Source organism: Entelurus aequoreus, linkage group LG12 (assembly GCF_033978785.1).
Source record: "Entelurus aequoreus isolate RoL-2023_Sb linkage group LG12, RoL_Eaeq_v1.1, whole genome shotgun sequence".
Lineage (NCBI taxonomy): Eukaryota > Metazoa > Chordata > Actinopteri > Syngnathiformes > Syngnathidae > Entelurus > Entelurus aequoreus.
This window is the reverse complement of record NC_084742.1, coordinates 13197704-13225430: the sequence shown is the minus strand read 5'-3', so window position 1 is coordinate 13225430 and position 27727 is coordinate 13197704. Positions and strand designations below refer to the sequence as shown.

The 27727-nt window shown below is 41.1% G+C and overlaps 1 protein-coding gene across 1 annotated transcript in view; it reads right to left on the bottom strand.

The window, feature by feature from the left end:
* Positions 1–22613, bottom strand: part of LOC133662623 (probable polypeptide N-acetylgalactosaminyltransferase 8) — a 38134-nt gene extending 15521 nt beyond the window's left edge. Inside the window, exons 1-4 of the mRNA XM_062066736.1 lie at positions 22443–22613; positions 10872–11115; positions 1791–1957; positions 1547–1730 (exon numbers count right to left, since the gene is read on the bottom strand). Coding sequence (XP_061922720.1) covers positions 1547–1730; positions 1791–1957; positions 10872–11115; positions 22443–22602 — 755 coding nt within the window. The 5' untranslated portion in view covers positions 22603–22613. The remainder of the gene's footprint in view (positions 1–1546; positions 1731–1790; positions 1958–10871; positions 11116–22442) is intronic.
* Between the last annotated feature and the right edge of the window lie 5114 nt (positions 22614–27727).

Here is a 27727-nt window from a genome sequence, read left to right as displayed (position 1 = left end):
CCGCTTTGTGATGCTGTTACGATGCATACCGCCACAGTTCAATCTTAATTTCAATCAATAAATCAATCAGAGTTTACTTATATAGCCCTTAATCAGAAATGTCTCAAAGGGCTGCAGAAGCCACAATGACATTCTCGGCTCAGATCCCACATCAAGGCAAGAAAAAACTCAACCCAATGGGGACAACGAGAAACCTTGGAAGGGACCGCAGATTTATGACCGAGGGCGAAACAGAAGTGCCAAATACGCACTTCCGACAGGCTGACACAAATAGATAAATTTGTGGAAACGCTGACTCATGTTTTAAGAGAGCAGGCGTTCTTCTTCGTCGCTGATTGCTCAGCACTCACACGCCAAGAAAAGACGCAGCTCTGCTAGGGAAAAAAAGTGGTGTCCAGTGTTTGCTACTAACGATACTGAAATAAGCAGGTATGGATTTATGTTTTGCGTGTTGGTTTTGAAGTATCGATACTTTTAACAACCCTAATTGGTATGGTCTAGCCCAGGGATAGTCAGCTAAATTATTTCACAGGCCACAATTCCAGAAAGCTCAGGGTGCCGGACTTCTCCCTTCACTATTAGTCTTATTTTGTATCCTACGGAGAACTAGCATCCTCTGCAGTGGACATTTGATTTTAGTCTATTTGTTTTGTCAATTACAGGAGCGCTCTGCTATTTAAAAAAATGTAAAATAAAAATTCTGCAAAAAAACTAGTCAAAGATCATCTCTATGACAGCACTTTAGTGTTTTTAGAATCTGCTGCAAAAATGTTTCTCACAAATGTTTTGAACTGAACTGAACAGGCCAACAGTTGAATAGCCCAAATGAAGAAAAATAGAGGACCGAAAGTGGAACCTTGAGGAACACCACTAGTATAACTAAAGAAAATGAACAAATGACTATTGACTGAATCTAAAGTAAACAAACTAGAGCCACACCTTTGTTACATAAATTACATTACAAACTGCCAAAAAGGAGGAAGGGGACTTAAATCACAAGTTTATACACCAGTGTTCTATGTTTGCTAGCAAGGTAAAAATGCCAATGAAAGGGTCTGCCAATGTGTTTACAGAAGTCAAAGTTCCTATATACAACAGGAGCACTCTCCAGTTTTTAGGAATGTGCTGTAAAGATGTTTGTCTGCAAAGTTTTAAACTGAACTCGGGGGGCCTGTATGGTGACATTCTTGGGCCAGATTTGTCTGGCCTCCCTGACAGGTCTAAGTCCCTAGTCCTGTCCATCCTTGTCACTCCCAACGAGAATCCAAACATTTTAAGCTCTGCGTCTTTTGGTTAGAGTGGCCATCTCCAGACCATGCATCAGTGCTGGTCTCACTGTCAACTTTTGAATTTTGCCCTTAAATTTTGCTGATCCTCTTAGTCACCTGACACTCTTCCTATTGCACCCTGCCTGCACTCGTTTCTTTACCTCTTTTCTATGCTCAGGACGGTTGACCCTAAGTCCTTAAACTCCTCCAGTTTCCTCACCTCTACTTGTATCCTTAGAGCAGTGTTTTTTTTTTACAGTAGAAGAATTTAAGCTCACCATTGCACGTGGACTTCAATGTGGGCATCCAAGATGGCCACCACATCGCCCGTGGCCACTTTCCATCCTGACAGTCTGGCCTGAGTGAGGCCCAGTTGCTCAGTGTGCTGGACTCTCTTGATCAGGCCCTGACGTTCCTCGTGGATGACGTTGATGTACGCTTCCAGCTTCTCCTTCAGGTCCTCTGTGGAAGACGCACCTGGTGAGTATTTTGGTTGTCCAAGGATGTTCTGCCATGATCTACCGTTGGTGCTGTGGTCGTCCACCAGTATGATGTCTTTCAGGAGACGAGCGGGTGTCTTGTCGATGATGCTACGAATGGCCCGCTTGATGATGGACAGAGCTTCATCCAGGTAGATCAACACCACACTCAAGCTGGGTAGATCATCCGGGTACTTCCTCTCAGCACATCTTTGAACAAACAAAACTGTGCTGTGAGATCATAGTGTTTTGCAGTTAGCTTACTTAGTATTGGAGTGTTGTTAAATGAATAGCTATCCAAAGGGTGTCCCATTACAACTTTTCACCTCCGATATGATACCGGTATAGGAGCCTCGATATTGATCCGATACCATATCAGCAAGAGTCATGCAATGCATAACTTTTCACAAAGTCATTATGGGGTATTGTTTGTAGAATTTTGTGGACGAAATTAATTGATTCCATTTTGGAATAAGGCTGTACTATAAGTGAAGCACTGTGAATATCATCCGGGTGCAGTATACATACTTTTGTTATTTTGTAGTGTGAAATGATTTTGATCAAGGGAAATTAGTCAAACGGAGAACAACTGTAGCTATGAAAAACACTAACCTATTTATTATGAACGATCTGGAATGGACTTATGCCGTCTTTACGTTGAAGTGGCTAGGTATTTTTAATTTGTTTTGGTGATACTATTATAATCCCCCTTTTTCCACTGCAGCGGTTCAAGAGCCGGTTCAAAGTAAGATTTCAGAGATTTTGTTTACCATTGCCAAGATACCAGACGGTGCCGCCCACTTCTGAGTTTTTTTGGTTCAAATCTATTTTTTTTCCAGCACCGCAACCAAGCTGAAGCAGGGAGCCAAACCATCCGCATAATGAGGGAGTCGGGTTATTTTTAGTAAACGCAGGCGATTTACCTCCATCTTGTCGCGACACAGCACAAAACAATATTTTTGTGTGAATAAAATGGAAAACGGCACAAAATCCTGAACGTCCAAGGCAGGGGCGTCACTAGGTTTGAAGAACGGGGGGGGGGGGGGGGGGCTTGCAAGACCTTTTCGCTCACAACTTTTTGGGACTTTGGTATGACTCAAAGCATTTCTCAACCAGGCCGCTAAATGCAGTCCATCCATCCATTTTCTACCGCTTGTCCCTCTCGGTGTTGCGGTGGGGTGCTGGAGCCTATCCCAGCTGCTTTCGGGCGGAAGACGGGGTACACACTGGACAAGTCGTTACCTCATCGCAGGGCCAACACAGATAGACAACATTCACACTCACATTCACACACTAGGGCCCATTTAGGGTTGCCAATCAACCTATCCCCAGGTGCATGTCTTTGGAGGTGGGAGGAAGCCGGAGTACCCGGAGGGAACCCACGCAGTCACGGGGAGAACATGCAAACTCCACACAGAACGATCCCAAGTGAGGCACACACACTAACACCGTGCTGCCCCGCTAAATACAGAATGGAAGGGTTTGTTGTGGCCCCCATTGCTGAGTGGATTTTCTGTGAGAGGAAGAGGGGGGATTCATCATTTTGTTATGCAGTCTGTTGAAAATGATGGAAATTAAGCACCACTCTACATAGCAACTGACGCTGTGGTCAAAGTTGAAATTCCCACAAAACACATTTTAATATATTTTACACTCTGCTGCCATCTGGCAGCTAAAGGTGAGCGCGCGCCCCCCCCCCCCCACCCCCCACACCCAATTAGCCACGTTTCATGTGTCAGGTAAACCGTGACAAATGGGGCCAAATGAATCCCCTTCCTACTGTATAAGTACAAAATGGTGGAAGCTACAAGCCAAACAAAGACAACAACACAAGTCGGACCTGCCTGGACTGCGGTGGAGGAGTTTGCGTGTCCCAATGATTCTAGGAGCTATGTTGTCCGGGGGCTTCTATGCCCCCTGTTAGGGTCTCCCAAGACAATCAGGTCCAAGATGAGGGACCAGACAAAAAGAAGCTCGAAGACCGCTATGAAAAAGAAAAAACAAGGACTCCCTCGCCTGGGCACGGGTCATCAGGGGCCCCCCTCGGGAGCCAGGCCCGGAGGTGGGGCTCAATGGCAGGCGCCTGGTGGCCGGGCCTGTCCCCATGGGGCCTGGCCGGGCACAGCCTGAAGAGGCAACGTTTGGTCCCCCAATGGGCTCACTACTAATAGGAGGGGGCATAGAGGTCGGGTACAGTGTGAGCTGAGCGGCAGCCAAAGGCAGGGCCCTTGGCGGTCCGATCGCTACAGAAGCTATCTCTCGGGACGTGGAATGTCACCTCGTAACTCTGTTTTTATCTTTTGTGACAGGACGATCATCTTTCTCTTTGCTAAAAGCAAACCTCAACAAACAAGTCCACAAAACTCCTGATAAACCTGAAAGGCAAGTTAAAACAACATCATGAAGTGTGAGAGTATATGACTGCATGCTGCACTACAGAAAATACCTTATGTGGAATTTTTAATAGCATATTCTTGTACACAGCAAAAAGGAAGCATCCTAATGAAGACATGCAATATTTGATGGACGAAGAAGACTGGACACATAGGGTGTTAGTTTAGGGTTGTAGCTGCCTGGAGGTGAACTTTTATTGCGGTTTTGAAGGAGGATAGAGATGCCCTTTCTTTTATACCTGTTGGGAGCGCATTCCACAATGATGTGGCATAGAAAGAGAATGAGTTAAGACCTTTGTTAGTTCGGAATCTGGGTTTAACGTGGTTAGTGGAGCTCCCCCTGGTGTTGTGGTTATGGTGGTCATTTACGTTAAGGAAGTAGTTTGACATGTACTTCGGTATCAGGGAGGTGTAGTGGATTTTATAGACTAGGCTCAGTGCAAGTTGTTTAACTCTGTCCTCCACCTTGAGCCAGCCCACTTTAGAGAAGTGGGTAGGAGTGAGGTGGGATCTGGGGTGGAGGTCTAGAAGTAACCTGACTAGCTTGTTCTGAGATGTTTGGAGTTTAGGTTTGAGGGTTTTGGAGGTGCTAGGGTACCAGGAGGTGCATGCGTAGTCGAAAAAGGGTTGAACGAGAGTTCCCGCCAGAATCCTCATGGTGCTTTTGTTGACCAGAGAGGAAATTCTGTAGAGAAATCTCGTTCGTTGGTTAACCTTTCTGATTACCTTGGTTGCCATTTTATCACAGGAAAGGCTAGCCTCTAGAATGGAACCTAGGTAGGTGACCTCATCTTTCCTGGTCATAACAATGTCACCCACTTTTATAGTGAAGTCATTGACTTTCTTAAGGTTGATGTGGGATCCACACAGGATGGATTCCGTTTTACCCAAGTGTATGGATAGCTTGTTGTCAGCGAGCCAGGTGCAAGTTCTACAGAGCTCAGCACTGAGGATTTTCTCCACCTGTGACTTGTCCTTGCCGGATACCAGCAGGGCAGAGTCATCCGCAAACAAAAACAATTCACAGTCGCATGCCGAAGACATGTCATTTATGTATATTAGGAACAGTAAAGGTCCCAATATACTGCCTTGGGGGACTCCACAGCTCACCGAGAGGGGGGGGACACGGTGCTGTTCACCTCTACCACCTGCTCCCTCCCCTCCAAGTAAGAATGCATCCAGCTCCATGAGGTTTTGTTAAATCCGATTGCTCTGAGCTTATCCAACAGTATAGCGTGGTTAACGGTGTCAAAGGCCTTCTGAAGGTCCAGCATGACCATGCCGCAGTATTTGCCCGCGTCCACCTCATGTTTGATGTGGTCGGTCAGATAGAGAAGGCATGTGTCAGTGGAGTGGTTAGTTCTGAAGCCGGATTGGAATTTGTACATGAGTTTATTAGTGGCAAGGTAACTATCGACCTGTTCATAAAATATTTTCTCCATTACTTTCGAAATGGAACTGAGAATAGAAACAGGTCGGTAGTTGCCAGGTTCCAATTTGCTTCCTTTTTTAAAGAGGGGAGTTACTCTTGCTATCTTAAAATCTTTTGGTACTTGGCCTTGTGTAATTGATAGGTTTATTATGTGCGTGATGATCGGGGCAATGATGGAGGCAGAGTCCCTGAGGAATCTGGAGGGAATATTATCAAGGCCGGTGGCCTTGGACATGTCATGATGGGGAAACATACTACTATAATAAAAATAATAGTAAAAATTATATCTGTCATTGGGCGTGTTGTCATGGTGGAGAAACATACTACTATAATAATAATTATTATTATCATTATTATATCTGTCATTGGGCGTGTTGTCATGATGGGGAAACATATTACTATAAAAATAATTATTATTATCATTATTATATCTGTCATTGGGCGTGTTGTCATGATGGGGAAACATACTACTATAATAATAATAATTATTATTATTATTATTATATCTGTCATTGGGCGTGTTGTCATGGTGGGGAAACGTACTAGTAGAATAATAATAATTATTATTATTATATCTGTCATTGGGCGTGTTATCATGGTGGGGAAACATACTACTAGAATAATAATAAAAATATTATCTGTCCTTGGGAGTGTTGTCATGATGAAAAAACCTGCTACTATAATATTAATAATAATAATAATGATATCTGTCCTTGGGCGTGTTGTCATGATGGAGAAACATACGACTATAATGATAATAATAATAATAAAAATGATATGTAGCATTTGGCAAATATTTTATTTGCACTTTTATCGTAATGCTTGTTTTCTGAAGAATGACGTTAGTGTGTGTTTGCTTTTTTAATAAAATTGGTCAACACTAGAAAATGCGTGCTATGCTTACGTACTTTATTTGTCGCCATGGAGGCAAAGATTAGTGATTTAGAAGTAGCTAAAACACTGCAGACTGCCGATGGACTTTAGCCGCTAGACAACAAACGCCATGTTGTTACTCGCCATGTCCTACAGCACCTCTCCTGAGGGCGTTTCAGTGTTATAGCTTCACCTTTATCGTTCGTTTTTAAGCCAAAATGCGTCCGTTCTCCATGTTCTGTCTACACACTGTGTCTGCTTGTAAGTACTCGCTCAGTCTGCTCGGTACTTTTTAGAGGCGGTATAGTAACAAATACGATTCATTAGTATCGCGGAACTATACTAATACCGGTATACCGTACAACCCTTCTTTCTAGACTTAAAAATGTCTAAAAATGACAATGGAGATCTACACACTTCTATATTTACAAAATCAACTGACTGCATTATAATCCTCAGAGCGGAAAGTTTCCATCCAGGCAGTTTAAAAGATAAAATTCCTTTTCGGTCCGTTTCAGAGCTTCAAATGCATATGTGATTTAGAGGAAGATTTAGCAAGAATTGCTCAAGATATGAGTCGAAGATTTAGGACAAGAGGATATCAACAAGGGCAGCACGGCGGCATAGGGGTTAGTGCATGTGCCTCACAGTACGAAGGTTCTGAACAGTCCTGGGTTCAATCCCGGGCTCGGGATCTTTCTGTGTGGAGTTTGCATGTTCTCCCCGTGACTGCGTGGGTTCTCTCCGGGTACTCCAGCTTCCTCCCACCTCCAAAGACATGCACCTGGGGATAGGTTGATTGGCAACACTATATTGGCCCTAGAGTGTGAATGTGAGTGTGAATGTTGTCTGTCTATCTGTGTTGGCCCTGGGATGAGGTGGCGACTTGTCCAGGGTGTACCCCGCCTTCTGCCCGAATGCAGCTGAGATAGGCTCCAGCCTCCCCCACGACCCCATAAAGGGACAAGCGGTAGAAAATGGATGGATGGATGGATATCAACAATAAACTATATTCAGAGTTTACAATAATGCAAAATGTCTCCCAAGAGAAACATTTTTGGGTTCTAAACAGAAACATTCATAAAATTCTGATCAAAGCAAATAAAATCCAACACATTGTTAAAAGAAATTGGGATATATTGAAAAGTGATATCACTCTCAGAAAAGCTCTCCCAGATGCCCAACCATCAGCTTCAGAAGATCTCCAACTCTAAATGATAAACTTGTTAAAAGTCATCTACCCCTGATGCTTGGATTTTAATGACATCCCGTCCAGCTCATTAAATATGCGAGATGGTCAAGTCAGCATCTGCCCTATGCTGGCGTTGTTCTCGGCTGTGCGAACTGTTCAAATGGCAAAAAAGATCAACGTTTCTTCAGAGTTCCTCGAGAGGTTATCAAGAAGTGCGGAAGAGTGCAAGATTTTACGAAAGACAAAGACAAAAGTGGCCCGCACTGCAGTACAAGGTAGCAGAGACGAAGAACGCACACGTTTACAGTGAACACTTTGTTAAAGGTTTGTTTGATATATTTTTAACATACTTTACTCGTTTAATATTTCCCACTGAAGTATTACCTTGATATTATTTGTATTTTAATTATTAACAGAGAAACCGGAAAGTCAGAGTCAATGATACTCTTTTAGGAAAGGTACTGCTACGTCTCCCCTCTTGTTTATACATATGATAACAAGACAAAAATCCAATATGGTGATGAGTCAGTAATTGTTAGTTTGTTAAATGGATATGTCACGGGTGTCGAGGTGTCCGGTGCTATTTTGTTTACACTGAACGCAAGACGCAAAGTGAAACGCCGAAGCACAGCACCAACCTCTTCGTCAAGTTTGCGGACGACACAACTGTGGTAGGTCTCATCCACAATAACGATGAGACCGGCTACAGAGACGAGGTGAGCCAACTGGCCACATGGTGCGGTGACAACAATCTCTCTCTCAATGTAGAGAAAACAAGGGAGATTGTTGTGGACTTCAGGAGAGCGCACACCCAGCACCCTCCTCTGACCATCAACGGTGCGGTGGTGGAGAGAGTGAGCAGCACCAAATACCTGGGTGTGCACATCACAGATGACCTCTCCTGGAAAACCAACACTGCATCACTGGCCAAGAGGGCTCAACAGCGCCTCTACTTCCTCCGCAAACTGCGAAGAGCAAAAGCCTCAGCCTCCATCATGCACTCCTTCTACCGGGGCGTCATCGAGAGCATCCTGACCAGCTGCATAACTGTGTGGTACGGAGGCTGCACGGCGTCCTGCCGCAGGACGCTGCAGCGCACAGTTAGGGCAGCTGAGAAGATCGTCGGTGCCCCCCTCCCCTCCCTCCAGGACATTTACAACACACGCCTGTCACGCAAAGCACTCCGCGTGGCAGGCGACATCACACACCCCTCACACGGCTTCTTCAGACTGCTGCCATCCGGCAGACGACTGAGAAGCCTCCGAGCTCGAAGCTGTAGGCTGAGAGACAGCTTCATCCATCAGGCTGTCAGGAAGCTGAACTCTCTCCCGGCCCCCCCCCCCCCTTCTCACTCTGCCCTGCAATCTGATCTGAACTGTGAACTGAGACACTACACCCCCCCCCCCCCCCCCCCACTCACCCACACACACACACACACACACACACACACACACACACACACACACACACACACACACACACACACACACCATCTATCACTTAGCCACTTTACTCCGGACTCAAAATGCTGCTAACTGTTTTAACTGTTTACACTGTTTACATTGCACTTTGCACTCCCATCTAAATACTTGAATACTTACGTTGCAATACTGTATATACAATAGATAGATATTATAGATATTCTGGTAATATCTTCTTCCCCTGTATATTTTTCCCCCCCCTCATGCGACTGTTTAAATTGTTGTCTTTTTTTATTCTTCTTTTACACTTTATATTTATAGACACCGTGGTTGTGAGAGGAACGTAATTTCGTCCACCTGTATGTCCTGTACAAACAGTTGTTTGACAATAAAGCTGACTTTGACTTTGACTTTGACTTTGAAAGCATGGAATGCAACTTTACCCAAGCAAAAACGATGCATATTTATTTGGGAGAGTCTTGATACCAAAGTCCTTGACCCAGCCACACAAAAATAAGTAGTTGACCTCCATTCTTTTCCAAGTGATCATCGGTTACGACCAGTTACGGAGTCTGTGAAGTCTTGTATGAAGTCTTTATCATATTTTGGTGGGCGGTACACCAGTGCGCACAAAATCGGATTATCGAGTTTTATGATAAATGTCTGAAGCTCGAAACTGGAAAAAGAATCTGTCGGTACCTGCCGGCAGATGAAGCTGGATTTGTGCACTGTTGCTAGCCCTCCACCTCGACCAGTGGTACGTGGCGTGCTCAAAAATACGCACTCAGGAGGTAAAAGTTCTGAAAAGGCAGTAAACCCACCGGCTTGGAGCCACACACTGTTGTGTTTTGCTCAGATCGAATAGTGTCTGGCGGTCATATACAATTAGACCAGAGATATCTTTGCATAAAGCACCAATTATAGTTAGCATTAATCTGAGCAGAGCAGACAGGCTGCAGTCGAACCAAGCTGGCGCCATGCTCAACATCCATCTTGACTTTGTTGACCACCACTGTTTTTCACTCCCTGTAATAAGTCACATGACGGAATACAAGCAATACAACAAAAGACCTGGCTCTCCACCAGAAAATGTAATCAGAAGTGTGGACACTGTAGTCACTGCAGTAAAATGATAAATGCTAACCACTTTACTGACGTTACATCTGGTCGTAAGTTTAATATAATTAACTTTTTCAATTGCAATACCTCATATGTTGTTTATACATTTGAATGCCCATGTGGTCATTTCTATATTAGGAGAACAAAGCGCAAATTGAAGTCACAATTGGCTGAGCATAAGTATGTAATAAGAACTGGCAATCCCCAATATCCCATGGCTGTTCAATATAAAGATGTGAATTGTCATTCTTTAGAAATATCAGATAAAGATTCATTTAGGGGTGGAAAAGACAAAGGCCTTTTAGGCTGAAGCGTGTAGGCATGTTTTATTAGAGGCGTTTTAATCATTACCCTCCAAAGTTTCCCTTGGATCCCTAATGTGAAAAGCACCAGAATTACACATATTGCTACACCCAAGCAGCACTCCATGCTTTTTGTTGAACATTTAGATGTTATCTGGACACTCTGCAGGCTTACAGCGGTTATTTTAGTTGCAATTTGACAAAATGTGATAATTATTTTAATGCTAATATCAAACCAATATCCAATATCAATATCATACATATCAAGTTGTATAAATGGATGACTGCAACACTTAGGAGATGAGTTCAGGTGCACTTAGAAAACAAGGTCTACAGAGTGTCGTTTGTTTGTCAGGTTATTAAACCCCAGCGGGATGTGTCATCAACGTTACCTGGCCGGCCTTGTGTCGGGTATCTCCCTGTTGAGCGGGAGCCTGTCGCTGAGGAAGGCGTTGTAACCGAATCTGCCGAACAGGTTCTCTGCTTCTTTCTGCTCTTCCTCCGACATCCCATCGCCCCACGTCTTGAACAGAGCCGAGTTGGGGAAGAGTTTCTTCCCCGCCACCTTCTTAACTACTTTGACTTCCTTCTGCTGGATTGACGACTCTTTTGGTTCAAGTTTCTCCACCAGGTCGACTGTAGTGTAAAAGCAACATTTAGTTTATTGTATATAAGACACCTTTTTTTATCTTTCATGAGTTCCAACCAGACCAAGTGATTCAACATTTCTCCCAGTAGTGTTAATCAGATTAAATCATGGTCCCAACTGTTGATGGAGAATGCCATTGTTCATGGGTTATAAATATAAAAAAATGGCCTTTGGCAAAATTTCGTGTGGAACAGCTTTTTAGAACACATGCAGGTTTTTGCATGCAGCTTCTAATGTCTGCGTGATTTTGTATGGCAAAAATGTAATACGTTCTTTTTTCTGATTATCTGATTCATGTAGGATTATCGTTAGTGGATAATAATTATTATATTAATACATCACTATTATAATTATTTATGCATGGGTTAAGCCTCCCATGTCCTTGAACGCACCACAGTGTGTCTCTTGATTGTGCAGAATAAGGAGCACAATCCATTTAGCGCGTTTGTCTTCATGAATAAGCAGAATACATGCTGATCATCATAACACCCACAATGGTGGCAGGAGAAAATGCAAATATCATTATGTAGCATACACAGTGTGATCAATCGAGGCTGAAACTGTTCTGCAGGCGCTATTTTGCGTCTATTTAGTACAGCTAGGAAAGACATGCAGAAAGGGTAAAAAGGCAAAGATGTCTGTGAGCAAGAAGGCGTTTGCGCTGCAGCTCTGTCTTACGTATGCTTGTCAACATTTATGGATTGTCAAACATAGAAGCCAAATGTTCTATTCAGCAATATCATTTTATAAAATAACTGCTGGATGACTTAAAGGGGAACTACACTTTTTTAGAAATCTTGCCTACCGTTCACAATCATTATGAAAGACATGACGACGGATGTATTTTTTTTTATTGCATTCTAAATATAAAATACATTTGATCAAACATCCGCTTACAATGGAGCCAATGGGAGCCGTTCAATTCTGCCTATAGAGCCCCTAAAAAACATCCAACCTCCATTAGGGTTTTATATACATGATGTAATGGAGTAACGAGCACATTTATAATAACATTTAATATTTACGTATTTTGATCATTTTAAGCATACGCGGCGCATTAATTTAAAAATGTAATTATTACTCACTGCAGACTTTATAAGAGCCAACAAACATGTTAAAACATGACTTACTGTGCCACGTCTGCTGTCATTAGGATGCCGACTGATAGAATGTTCATATATTCTCATTTAAATGAAGAATGACTCATAATCCTCACGAAAAAAAGGGGGTGGGGGGCAGGTAGCACCAAGCGCCTTTTCGTGTCGTCTTCACCAGTTTCGGGTCCTAATTGGCTGTCAAAGTGTACCAACTTGTCGGAATTCGTACTCGGACGTCCTCTGTCCAGGTGAGATGCATGGTTTATGATCTACAATCAACTTACAAGGAGTAGGGAAGCGAGAAAGCAGCAGACCACTCAATGATGTAATGAAGGAGGGGTCAATTGTCACAGTTCCGAAGAAAGGAAACCTCAGCGAATGTAAAAAATCACACTCCTCTCAGTCCCCAGCAAAATCCTCTGCCGAATTATCCTGGACAGAATACAAGAACCACTAGATTTTCAGGAAGGAACAAGCAGGTTTCCGGAAAAACAACTCCTGTACAGATCACATTGCATCACTCAGAATAATTGTTGAACAGTGCATCGAATGGCAGTCATCGCTATTCATAAATTTTGTCGACTTCGAAAAGGCTTTCGACAGTCTAGACAGAAACATCCTATGGAAACTGCTCCGACATTATGGAATTCCAATAAAACTGGTCAACATCATCAAATGCATGTATGATGGATTCACAGGTCAAGTCATCTCAAATGGTAAGCTCTCGGACACCCTCCTTATAAAAACAGGAGTACGGCAAGGCTTTCTACGGTCACCCCTCCTCTTGTTTATCTCCATCGACTGTACAATGAAAATTTCAGTGGATGGCCAGAGGACAGGATTACAGTGGAACCCTTTTGAACAACTAAAAGACCTTGATTTTGCTGACGACCTGGCTCTGATCTCAGGATTGCACACACACATTCAACGCAAGACCACCAGATTGCATGAACACAGTAAACAGATAGGCCTCAGGATAAACACTGGGAAGACCAAGGTCATGACGCTCCACACCAAATCCTATCAACCTATCACAATCGAGGAGCACCCCCTGGAAGATGTGGTCGAGTTTGTCTACCTGGGAAGCAACATCAGCACAGATGGAGGAGCTGATAAAGATGTCGAGCTGCGCATTAGCAAAGCAAGACATGCCTTTGGAACTCTCAGACCTGTATGGCTCTCTTCCCAGCTCTCCAGAAACACCAAAATCAGAATCTTCAATACAAATGTAAAATCTGTCCTTCTTTATGGCTGTGAAACCTGGAAAACCACCAAATCAATCATCCATAAACTACAAGTGTTTATTGACAACTGTCTCAGGTACATACTGAGGATTTGGTGGCCCAACAAGATATCAAATGTAGACCTGTGGAGACGCATGAACCAAGAGCAAATTCAAAAGGAAATCAAAAGCAGAAAGTAGGGATGGATCCGAGAAACATAGCAAGACAAGCCCTGGACTATAACCCTCAAGGCAAGAGGAAGCCAGGGAGACCAAAACTCAATTGGAGGCGGTCCACTCTTGATGAACTGACCAAGACGGGGATCTCCTGGCAAGAAGCGAAGACCATCGCACAGAAGAGAGTGAGGTGGAGATCCATGGTAGACGCCCTATGCTCCCAAGGGGGCCAAGAGGATTAAAGAAAAGAAAAGACTCAATGATGTAAACATAGCGACATACGGAAGTGATCACGGTGCCGCTATAAATTATATTAACTAATACTTGGCTAATATTCAAGTCGGAAAATGTAAATGGAGAATTGTTGGTACTTTTTGAATGGTTATTTATTGGATTTTGTGGGCGAAATAGAGGATCTCCCATTGGCTCTGCTGTAAGATGACTTTTATTTACTTTTATTGACAAGTTAGAATGCATTTTTTTTAAATCCATCCGTTATGTCTTTCATAATGATTGTGAACGATAGGCAACATTTTAAAAAAAAGTGCAGTTCCCCTTTAAGGGGCTGATTAAAACAAATAAAAGGTTTTAATGTCTGCTGCTGTTTATACTGTAGTCGATAAAGATAAAATCCATCCATCCTTCCATTTTCTACCGCTTGTTCCTTCTTGTAATCAGTCAGCTGGAAAAATCAGATTTGGTCCACAGTATAAATGTAGTCTGTCCCGTTACAAAAAATAGCCGCGTAAACAGTAAGCCCGCCTGCGCTAAAATGTGAAAGTGTCCATTTTTGGTGTGGACCAAAGTACTAAACCACACAAGTGATCTAAAAAAAAGGCTCACACAGCTCCGGCCAGTGCAAAGTATGTGAAAAAACACGTTTGACACCGCTTGCCACCGAAGCAAACAACACCAACAGCTTCACTTGGCTGCCGAGCAACCATGAGCATGATGAGACGAAGTCAACGGAGCAACACGGAGTTGCCAGAAGTGGAACCGGACTTAAAAGCGTTAATAGTAACTAAACAAAGCAATGTCAATGAGGTACAAAGCGATGCCAACAAGCTCCATGAAAGGATCATTTAGGGCAGGGGTGTCAAACGTACGGCCCGAGGGCCGGATCAGGCCTGCAAACAGGTTTTATCCGGCCCGCGGGATGAGTTTGCTAAGTATTAAAATGAACCTGAAATTTTTGAATGAAATAAACAGCTGTTCTAAATGTGTCCACTGGATGTTGCAATAGCAATTATTTGTATCTTTGTAGATGATGCTACATATGTACAAAATAGACTGTAGTGGAATTTCTGACCTTTGTACCATATTTTGTTGTTTGTCAAAGTCCAAAGGGAACGAGGTCGAAAAGCATTAAGGAGGACAGGGCGCGTCACCCTGACATTGTACAATGATATCTTGATTGTTTGTTATGGCGAAGAGATCCAAGAATGTTGATCCAAAAACAGCTGGTCCCTGTTGACAGGACACACACCCACCAGGGAGACAGATAAATAACCAGTTAGACCAGTGGTTCTTAACCTGGGTTCGATCGAACCCTCAGAGGTTCGGCGGAGGTCAAGACACACCCGACTCATCGTGTAAATAAAAACTTCTCCCTATCGGCGTATTATGGATACCCCTAAACAATGTTCCCTCTAATTTTCCATCTGATTTGCAGGTGTGTAATTTGTTGTGGTTCATTTTGTGCACCAGTAAAAAAAAACATATACCCGGTAACTTTGTCTTGAATGAAAAAAAAAAAAACTTTTATTTTTCACTAAAGAAGGCTTCGGTGAATGCACATATGAAACTGCTGGGGTTCGGTACCTCCAACAAGATTAAGAACCACTAAGTTAGACCAAGTCTAGGAAGTGATTCTAGCTTTTTCCTTTTTTTCCCTGCTCGAGGGAGCTCTTTCTTTTTCTCCGAAGAAAACTGTCTGTAATCATGGCAATTCAATCCAACCTTGTACCATTTGATTATGGGTAAATAAAACTCTTGTAATAAATTCACTTTTGTTCTTGTTTAAGATTTGGACATTCTACCACAAAACCATGTGATGTTAGCACATCAGTCGAGGAAAATGATCAAACTACATAAATAACATACTGTAATTTATCTTGATAGATTGAAAATTAACACCATTGAGTTGACTGATGAACATTATCGCATAATTTTATTCAGAAAATAAAAATAACGACAAATAAAGATAGAATACTATTAACCGCAACACTATGATTTGTACATTTTCAGAATGTGCTTGTTCTATTTTTAAAGAAAGAAAACAATCTGAGTTATCGTGCCGTGATTTTACCAGTCCGTCCCACTTGGGAGTAGATTTTTCTCCATTTGGCCCCCGATCTAAAATGAGTTTGACACCCCTGATCTAGGTTGTACAAACAGATGTCAACTCTGCAAGGCCAGATTGTCAGAGAGAGAAAAGAATATTGTGATGATATGATCGAAATGAGAAAGTTCAGAGCGGAAATGAAGACTCAGTGAAGACAACACAGCATTAAGACAGCAGATGGAGAAGCTGAAAGAGGAGATTGCAATGCATTGCATACCAGGCAACAAGAGATCACTGATTTAGAGAACTTCAAAGAGGAGATGGCTGCATTGAGCCAACAGCTTAATGCCAGCTTAATCACCAATTTGGGGAATATCAGTGTTTTTGAAGACATCAAAGAGAAAATGGATCACTTTACACGACAGAATGACATCATTGCCGGGCTGCGCATCAATCCTCCATCCTATGCAAGAGCCGTTGACAACAGACGACATGGACGCTGCTTCATTGGAGCAACAAGCGGTCAACTTTCTGCAAGCAAAGGGAATTGATGTCGATATTAACACCACTGATGCCTGCATTTCACTGAATAAAAGCGGCAACAACACCACGCCAGTCCCCATTGGGAAGCTTGACAACAGGAAATCAGGGCGACGTGCCGATGACACGAGAAACTTAAGCAAAGCTTAACCCCGGAACAATTAAAGGCTAGTGACAAGTGGGAGAAACCAAAACGCAAGCTGTCGCATGAAGCGAGCGAGACTGCCAGACATAGGGTGGCGCGAGGCAGGAATAAATAGCTCTCTGTTTAGTGACCGGGAGCAGGTGAGCATCCCGACCACTAATCAAGGGCAGGTGACGAAAAGCAGCACCCATGGCAACTAAGAAAACAAACGAGGGTGCTGACACAGAAATAAACAACAACTAAGGATATACAAAATTCAACATAACATGACCCGGGCAATGGATCATGACATACTTAACCAATAGGAAGCAATACGTGAAGATTGACAAACACATGTCTACAGAGCTAAATATATTTTGGGACGTACCCCAGGGATCAATACTGGGACCAAAATTGTTCAATCATTATATAAACGGCATTTGTAAAGTTACAACGGACATAAATTTAGTACTATTTGCAGACGACACAGCTGTGTTTTTTTCAGGAGAGAACACACAGAAGCTAATAGAAATAATAACAGAAGAAATGAACAAATTAAAAAGATGGTTTGACAAAAACAAACCATCTTTGAATCTCAGCAAAACTAAAATAAGGCTATTTGGTAGAAGGGAAAGTCAAACACTAATACAAATAGATGGAATAGATATTGAAAGGGTAAAAGAAAACACATTTTTGGGTGTAATAATAGATAATAATATGAACTGGATATTTCATGTCAAAAATATACAACATAAAGTATCAGGAAATACATCAATAATGAATAAAGCAAAATATGTTCTGGACCAAAAATCACTTCATATTCTTTACTGCTCGCTAGTGTACCATATCTGAGTTATTGTGCAGAAATATGGGGAAACAACTACAAATGTGCGCTTAATTCATAAATGATGTTACAAAAAAGAAATATTTGAATAATGTATAATGTTGGATATAGAGAACATACACACCCTTTATTTATTGAATCACAAATTGAAGTTCAATGACTTAGTGCATTTGCAAACAGCTAAAATGATGCACAAAGCAAACTATAACCTGCTACCCAAGAATGTATACAACAGGGGTCACCAACCTTTTTGAACCCAAGGGCTACTTCTTGGGTACTGGTTAATGCGAAGGGCTACCAGTTTGATACACACTTAAATAAATTGCCAGAAATAGCCAATTTGCTCAATTTACCTTTAACTCTATGTTATTATTAATAATTAATGATATTTATCTTTGTGGAAACACTGATCATCTTAATGATTTCTCACAATAAATATATATAGAAACAGATAAATATCAATATGCAACACTTTATTTTTATATTTTCTCTAAGTGCACATTTTTCAAATTGAACATTTTCAAATGATCACTTCTAAGACAGTCTTGTGAAATCACAATATCCCATTTTAACTAGCTAGCCACTGAAATTTTTTAACAAATCATGAATTACTTTGCACCATGTTTGTACAAATAATAACTTGTGTAAAATACAAAGGTCAACTCTCCAATTTTTAAATAAATCATGTCACACTTTGAACTGGATACCAAATCTGTTATCTGTTTCTTTGTCAGTTAGTGGGAAGCCTGGCATTGCATGCTGTTAACTAGTGTGTTGTACTCTGGTGTGTAACTTGACACTGCAACTCTGAGTGAGTCTTGCAGATGTGCATCAGTGAGGCATGTTCTGTGTTTGTTCTTGATAAAGTTCATGTCAGAAAAGACTGACTCACAAAGATAAGTTGAACCAAACAGGCTTGCAACCTTCATAGCTGCGCATACACCACTGTACTTTTCTGTGTCAACAAGGCACCAAAAGTTTGGTGCAGCCTGGTGGGCTTTGAGGTGGAGGTCATTTTGCACTGTTACAATTTCCATCTCCACCTGTTCAGCATCCAGGCTGAATGTTGCACTTAACTGCTCAGCAATGCATGATATGTCCACGTTCATGAAAGGATTACAAATGAACGACACACATGGCTCAAGCTGATCCAGGTCACAAAACCTGTTCTCAAACTCTTGCCCAACTCTGTTTATGACCTGAGAGTACTTTTCTGCAACTTTGTCAAAAGCCTCAGATGCAGAAGCATTGTCTTTCAGCACCATCTGCACAGAGGGAAAGTGCAGCACTTTTTTTCTCTGTAAATGTACAGAGAACAGGTTCATCTTAGCTTTAAATGCATTTAAAGCACTTATCATATCGGCGACAGTTTTACCTTTGCCTTGCAGCTCACAGTTCAAACTGTTCAGTTTTCCAGTAATGTCCGTTAAAAATGCAAGGTCAAGTATCCACTCAGTGTCCTCCAGCAGCACGGTGTCCTCACCTCTGGACTGCATGAACTCTTTGATTTCACCCAAAAGTGACAAAAAACGTTGCAAAATTCGTCCCCTGCTGAGCCATGGGATTTCTGTGTGTAGTAGCAGGTCACCATATTCAGCTGACAGCTCCTCCAAAAGTACCTTGAACGTTCTGTGCTGTTTAGCTCTGGAGCGGATGCTGTTTATGATCTTTACGACGGGAGTCATTACGTGCTCAAAGCAGATCACTTTTGCACATAAGGCCTGCTGGTGTATGATGCAGTGGTACTGCAGAAAGTTTGGGAACTCTGGGTCAGCTTTACAGTGAGCAACGAATCCCGTGTGTCGGCCGATCATAGCAGGAGCCCCATCCGTAGTCACTGATACCAGCTTTTCTAGCGGCACCTTTTTTTCCACCAAAAACTCCTTCACTGCGTTATAAATGTCAACTCCCCTCGTAGTTGTCTTCAGTGGCAGTAGTGTCAGAAGTTCTTCTTTTGTGGAGAAATCATCAAACACCATCCGGATAAAGACCATCAGCTGCGCCGTACTGCTGCGGTCCACCGACTCGTCACACTGGATGCTGAACCACCGGCACCTCGCCAGATCACGGTCCAGCTGATCGGTCAAGTTCCCAGACATCGCCGACACTCTTCTTACCATTGTAGTTGCCCCGAGTTGAACATCGGAGAGACTGGAGAGTACATCGGTTCCATACTTCTCGTCTTCAAGCACAGTTTTAGCAATTATCATCATTGCTTCTTTGACAACCTCCCCGTCTGTGAATGCCTTCTTTTTCTTCATCAAGAATTGCGCAGCTCTAAACGAGGCTTCGGTTGCTTTGTGGGAGTTTTTAACCGGTCTAGTGAAAAAAGACTGCTGTTTGCACAAAGCTGCCTTTAACTCGCGGGCTTTTTCTGCGCGCAGTGCACTGCCCGGTGGGTAGTTAGCATAGCTTGTGTGACACGTAGTGAAATGTCTCTCCACATTGTGCCGCTTTGCTATTGCCACAGTTGCCCCGCAAATTAAACACACGCAGGATCCTTTCACAGTGGTAAAAAAAACTCTACCTCCCATTCGTCGTGAAAAATATATGTTTTCTTTCTTTTTTCTGACATTTTTTGGGGTAACTCTTCTCATATTCGCTGCGTTAGCTTGTTTGTAAGAGCGCAACAAACGCTACGTTTTGGTCATGCGCACAATACTGACCTTTGAACTATACTAGGTCAGAGTTCATTTATATTAAACACAAAACACTTTACATTTTAAGTGTTTGTTTGTTTATATATATATATATATATATATATATATATATATATATATATATACATATATATATATATATGTATATATATATATATATATATATACATATATATGTGTATATATATATGTATATATATATATATGTATATATATATATATATATATATATATATATATATATATATATATATATATATATATATATATATATATATGTATATATATATATATGTATATATATATATATATATATATATATATGTATATATATATATATATATATATATATGTATATATATATAAATGGGTTATACTTGTATAGCGCTTTTCTACCTTCAAGGTACTCAAAGCGCTTTGACAGTATTTCCACATTCACCCATTCACACACACATTCACACACTGATGGCGGGAGCTGCCATGCAAGGCGCTAACCAGCAGCCATCAGAGGCAAAGGGTGAAGTGTCTTGCCCAAGGACACAACGGACGTGACTAGGATGGTAAAAGGTGGGGATTGAACCCCAGTAACCAGCAACACTCCGATTGCTGGCACAGCCACTCTACCAACTTCGCCACGCCGTCCATATATATATATATATATATATATATATATATATATATATATATATATATATATATATATATATATATATATATATATATATATATATATATATATATATATATATATATATATATATATATTGTCATTTGTAAGTTACATGTAAGTGTGATTTAAACAATAATAGCTAAATAAATAAATCTATATATATATATAAAAAATGGGTATTTCTGTCTGTCATTCCGTCGTACATTTTTTTTCCTTTTACGGAAGGTTTTTTGTAGAGAATAAATGATGAAAAAACACTTAATTGAACGGTTTAAAAGAGGAGAAAACACGAAAAAAATGAAAATTTAATTTTGAAACATAGTTTATCTTCAATTTCGACTCTTTAAAATTCAAAATTCAAACGAAAAAAAGAAGAGGAAAAACTAGCTAATTCGAATCTTTTTGAAAAAATTCAAAAAAGAATTTATGGAACATCATTAGTAATTTTTCCTGATTAAGATTAATTTTAGAATTTTGATGACATGTTTTAAATAGGTTAAAATCCAATCTGCACTTTTTTTTAGAATAATAAGAATTAAAGTAATAATTACAATTTATTAATTATTCTTTACAATAAAAAAAAAATTTACTTGAACATTGATTTAAATTGTCAGGAAAGAAGAGGAAGGAATTTAAAAGGTAAATGTATATGAGTTTAAAAATCCTAAAATCATTTTTAAGGTTGTATTTTTTTCTCTAAAATTTGTCTTTCTGACAGTTATAAGAAGCAAAGTAAAAAAAATAAATGGGAACGACGCCGCAATCAGCATAAGGTGCGTGGAGCGCGCAGCTGTGGACAGTGCAATCGCCCTCTCGGACCGTATAAAAGGGCGAGAGACGTGAACATCAAGAAAAAAGACAGCTGCTGTAAAGCAGCAAAAGACTCTTGTGATTGAAATAATAAAGAAGTCTAAACCATCTGACAATGTCTTCCCTGGATCGTCCTGAGAACCCGCGCGACAGTTAGGACTGTCACACTAGTAAATCAATAAAATTTAAAAAATAGAGGCAGCTCACTGGTAAGTGCTGCTATTTGAGCTATTTTTAGAACCGGCCGGCGGGCGACTCATCTGGTCCTTGCTGGTATACAACAATTCTTATTAACTCAAGAGGAGAAATATAACCTAACAGGAAACTCTAATTGAAAACATTTGTATGCATGTATAACGCTTAAAATGTTTAGTATATTAGTATGTCGAATTAAATTATGTAAATAATTCAGCAAGGAAATCAAGCAAAGTACTATTAGGATTCAGTTTAAGAAACTGATCCAACAAGAATTGTTCACAAAGTACAAAGAAGAAGAATTATGATAATCATCTTGAATCTAAAAAAAAATTATCTTCAAATTATCTCATAGGAGAACCATAACTTACTTAACTATTTGATTATGAGAACTTTTATTAATGTGTATATGTTTATACGTCTAATTTATTTATATATCTAAATGTGTTTGCTTATTGTATATTAATGTATTTACTCATGTGTTCATTCACTGTTCTGTTACAAATAGAGAACAAACACACATGGGCTAAAACTGCTATGGTATGAAAAGGGGTAGGATTAAATAAGCTCTGCTTCTTCCTACTCCTTTTCAGACATGCTGTAATGAAACGACTGGAAATATGTGATGTATTACATTGTAATTGTATTGTATGCGTGTTCGAAATAGCCAGAAACTGACTGATGGACTTACGTAGCCGGTCCATGCCCTGCTCCAACTTCTGCCACATCTTTTTCTCCCTGATGGAGTTGTCGTAGTTGTCCCTCTTGTGGCTTCCAATGGAGCTCAGGAACAGGAGGGCCGCCGTCACAAAGACGGCCAGCAATAATCCTTTGAGCCAACCGGACCTCATTGGGACGTCAGCTTGGTTTGGACTGGAAGTAGCGAAACACTCAAAAGAGACAGACACCTTTTGCCTTTTATCGCAGTCCTCCCCACCCTCCTCCTAAATCTACATTTCTAAATTCGGAGCATGCTCAGTGACAACCTGATGGTTTTATCTCAGGTGTCTCGCACCTCGGATGCCATGATTAACCTGTTGTAATGAAGTGGGAGGGCACGCGCTCTGTAACTGTGACCTTTTGCCTGAACACAGCAACGCTCCTTTTTGAGTATGTTTATATCTCTAACGAGGTATGCAATATAGTGCTTGTAGACCAGTGCATCAGACCAGGAAGTCCTGCAGGTGGCCCCTCCCTGCATCCTTGTGTGCTGACGTTGCCCCCATCAATTCACCAGCTGTCGCTCGTTGTCAGGCAAAAAAGACACGTTAATTGCAGTGTGATGAAAGAACGGGTTTAGCAGGTGTATCTGCATTAATTCAGTACGTTTTACAGTGAAACCCCAGCAGCTCACTTACCACAATTTTAAATTCAGAGCGAGTTAATCGACTCCAAAAAATGTGGTGACAAGAACCCAAACATAGCGAGGAAGCAACCGTTGTTCTTATCAGAATCAGAATCAGAATCAGAATCAGAATAGTTTTATTGCCATTGTTTGAGAACGGGTTCACAAACTAGGAATTTTTCTTGGTGCAAACGTGCGACATAAAACACATGTAACACATATTTGGTATAAAAAGAGCTGTGACTGAGCTATCAGATAGACTTAGAAGGGATTCCCTGTTAGGAGTTCTTGTTCATTTGCCTGATGGCCGAGGGGAAAAAACTGTTCAGGTGGCGGGAGGTGTGGGTCTGGATGGAGCGTAGTCTCCTGCCTGAGGGGAGAGGGGAGAATAGTGTGTGTCCAGGGTGAGAAGAGTCAGCTGTGATCCGACCCACACGCCTCCTGGTCCTGGAGGAGAACAAGTCCTGGAGGGATGGGAGCTTGCAGCCAATCACCTTCTCCGCAGCACGTACGATGCGTTGCAGTCTATTCTTATCCTGGACTGTGGCGCCGGGGAACCACACTGTGATGGAGGAGGTCAGGATGGACTCTATGATGGCTGAGTAAAACTGCACCAGCATCTCGGTCGGCACCTTAAGTTTCCTCAGCTGCCGCAGGAAGTACATCCTCTGCTGGGCCTTCTTGATGAGGGAGCTGATGGTCAGCTCCTACTTGAGGTCCTGGGTGATGGTGGTGCCCAAGAAACGGAAGGAGTCCACAATGGGGACGGGGGTGGGAGAGTCAATCAGGGTGAGGGGGGATGGTGGGGCTGTGACTTTCCTGAAGTCCATGATCATCTCCACTGTTTTCTGGGCGTTCAGCTCCAAGTTATTGAGGCTGCACCAGGACGTCAGCCGGTCCACCTCTCTCCTGTAGGCAGACTCATCGCCATTCGAGATGAGCCCGATGAGGGTGGTGTCATCCGCAAACTTGAGCAGTTTTACGGATTGGTGACTGGAGGTGCAGCAGTTTGTATACAGGGAGAATAGCCAGGGGGAGAGTACACAGCCCTGAGGAGTACCAGTGTTTGTGGTTCGACTGTCCGAGACAATCTTCCCCAGCCGTACGTGCTGTCTTCGGTCTGTCAGGAAGTCATTAATCCAACTGCAGAGGGAGTCGGGCACGCTGAGCTGGTAGAGCTTGTCTCGTAGCAGTCCAGGGAGGATGGTGTTGAAGGCAGAGCTGAAGTCCACAAACAGGATCCTAGCGTAGGTTCCTGGGGAGTCCAGATGCTCCAGGATGAAATGGAGGGCCAGGTTCACTGCATCATCCACAGACCTGTTGGCTCTGTAGGCGAACTGCAGTGGGTCCAGGAGGGGGGCGGTGATGTCCTTGAGGTGGGGCAGGACCAAGTGCTCAAAGGACTTCATGACCACAGACGTCAGCGCGACCGGCCTGTAGTCATTTAGTCCTGTGATCCGGTGATGGACTTTAAGATACTTTACAAGTAAAGTCGGAGCTAAAGGATGACTTAAAAGACTGGCCGGCCTACCTGCGTGGAGCCGCTGGTTACACGTTGCCTGCAGGCTCTACACCTGCTGTTTGGGGTGGGGCTTTCCGGTTGCCAGGGGGCTTTGATTTGGATTCCTCACATACTGGATGACAAATAAACATACATACACAATTCAGCAAACACATATCCATACATACATGTGTGCATACTTATACTCATACAAATACACATCACTTTAAAAAAAACAGCGCACCGTTAAGCTTGACCTATCGTTACTATAACACTGTAGTGTAAAAGTTAATGCATTCCTTTTTTTACCTGTCTATTTATAATCCCATTATTCATTTAAAATATGTATTGTTACATTTGAAATGAGTAATTATTATCGATATTGTTATTACTACAAGTAGTGTTATTATTGTTTCAATTGTATTGTCAAAATGTTCATTGTTAATTCTTTATTACTTTCTACTTCACTAATATGTTTTTTAATCATATCGTATCTGCTGAAATAGTTCATAGTCATCTTTATTGAAACTTTTTCAACATGTACTGGACATACAAGAAAATGGGAAACAAAGTTCTCCCTAAATCATGGTACTAACTGTAAAAATGACTTGTTTAAGCTATATACAAATATAAAGGATAAGAAAATGTTTTAATTTTGTATTCAAAAATTACAGAATACAAAAATGTGCATTTCAAAAGATGTGCATTTTGTAAAAAAAAAAACAACCACAAATGTGCAAAGGTGTGCATTTTTCCTGCTGTGTTCTCAATGCGCTGCACGGGCTTGCGGCTGTAAAGTTAATTTTTTAATAATTTAATATTATTTAAGTTCAAATGTAGACTAAATAATCAGAATCAGAATCAAAATCAGAAATACTTTAATTATCCCCGAGGGGAAATTAACATTTTCAGCACAATCCCATTCAAGAGCGGACAAACATTACAGGGAGACAGAACAGGATCGCTGACGGGTCTGCCAATGTTAAAGACAATTAAAAAACAACATTGGTAATACATGGAGGCTAAAGCTAACTTAAATCCCTTAAAAAGTGGTTCTCAAACTTTTTTCACTAAGTACCACCTCAAAAAAAAACTTGGCTCTCCAAGTACCAAAAATGACCAACAATAAAATACAGTAGCATTGTAGGGCTAAGTATTCATTAAAAAACAAGGCAGAGGTTTTATTTAACAAGTACATTTGCTATTGTTGGCCACTGTAACATTAAAACACAGTTTGAACAGTAACACTGTGTTTGAATATGGCAAAATAAAACACTGTACTTTATTCAAATGATGAAGTACCATAAGCAAAGCCCGCATACCACAGTCTGAGAATCACTGCTCTAAAATACGCCAATATAGCGTTGCCATGGCACCCTAGATTGACTTCTATTAATGGCATTAAAAATCCTATGAAATAATGCTGTGAGTACGGTTTAATTAATTACATTTAATTCATCTTGATTAAGGATTATAAATCATTATGACATATTAAAAGAAATATAAAAGATGGCGTGACATTAGAACTACAAAATGGCTTCTGGATATGACGTAGGGATCATAACTCATTACGACGTATTAGAACTACAAAAGATGGCGGATGGAGATGACGTAGGCAAAAAAAATAATGACACCTGTGACGCAATTGGTCACATGGTTAAGGCCAGTGTTTCCCAAAGTGGGGTACGCAAGGTGAATGTAGGGGGTACGTTAAGGCCAACGCCGACTGGACGCGCCGACAATACAAAAAATTTGAACTCAGAAATAGCAGTGGTACAGTTTCTCCATTTACACAGTACATATACAGTAAAACAACAATCGTAGGTTTTGCGGTCAAAAAAATGGCAGCTCAGTTGCCAGAATTTTACGGTAAATATAACAGTGGTACAGTTTCTCGATTTACTGTTATGCACTGTAAAAACGACCGTAGCTTATACAAGGAAAAACTGCAGTTCAGTCACCTGAATTTTACCATAAAATAACAGAGGTTCTCTTTTTTTACATTTGTAATAATACACCGTGAAAACAAAAAATATAGATTTTGCGGTAAAAAAAAAGAACTGGCAGCTCAGTCACCTGAATTTTACTAAAAATAACAATGGTACTGTTTTTCCATTTACAGTAATACACAGTAAAAACAACCGCATATTTTGCTGTGAACAAAGAAACTGTTGCTGAAAAAATAACATTTTTTGACAGTAATTTGGTGTAAAAGCCACCATAAATGTTACTGTAAAAATAACAATGGTAGCCTTTTTCCATTTAAAGTAATGTACTGTAAAAACAACAACCGTAGATTGTATGGTAAAAAAAAAAAACTTGGCAGCTCAGTCACCTGAAAAATAATGTTGGGACCATTTTTTCATTTCCAATAATACATTGTAAAAAAAAAACTGCAAATGTTATAGTAAAATTCCAGCAACTAAGCTGGAATTTGTTTTTTTTACTGTAAAATCTACATTATTTTTTATTCCAGTGTATCTCAGCACTATTGCACAAGTTTTAAGTCCAGCTGATGCATAATAATAGTGTTCAAGTCCACCATATGTTTTCCTAATATCGAGATGCTTTTGCTCATCTACTGTAATAATTTGGTGCTGTTAGATATCTGTTTGAAAACTTGAGCTGAACTGAAGGTGTGGTTCACATTTCTTTGCTCTCATCTTTGGTGGACATAGGGCCAAAAAGAAGAACAAACACAGGGAGCTTTTAATGGGTGGGATCTGTTTGCTTATGGATTAACAGTTGTTCACTCCCATCAGGGGCTCTATCCTGGTTGTCACATGTGGTGTCATTTTAAATGTTTTTAATAGAGGTGGGAATATCAATCTAAATGCCGATAGTATCGATACCAAGGTGGGTATTGGTATCAGGCCAATACTCGTGTGATGGAATCAATACTTTTGTTGCAGTTTCTAGTCTGTACGTTCAACAGATTCCTCAGAGTTCATGCGAGCGCAGCATCTCTTCTAGTTTGTCAGTGCAAACATTTTAACTCTCGCTCTCTCGTTGTGGAGGTAGTGGAATCAATTAATAGCTTTAAATAAAACAAATATCCTGGAGTGGATGGTATTACATCTGAATTCTATAAAATATTTTCCGAGGAGCTAACTCCCTTCTTACTAGAAGT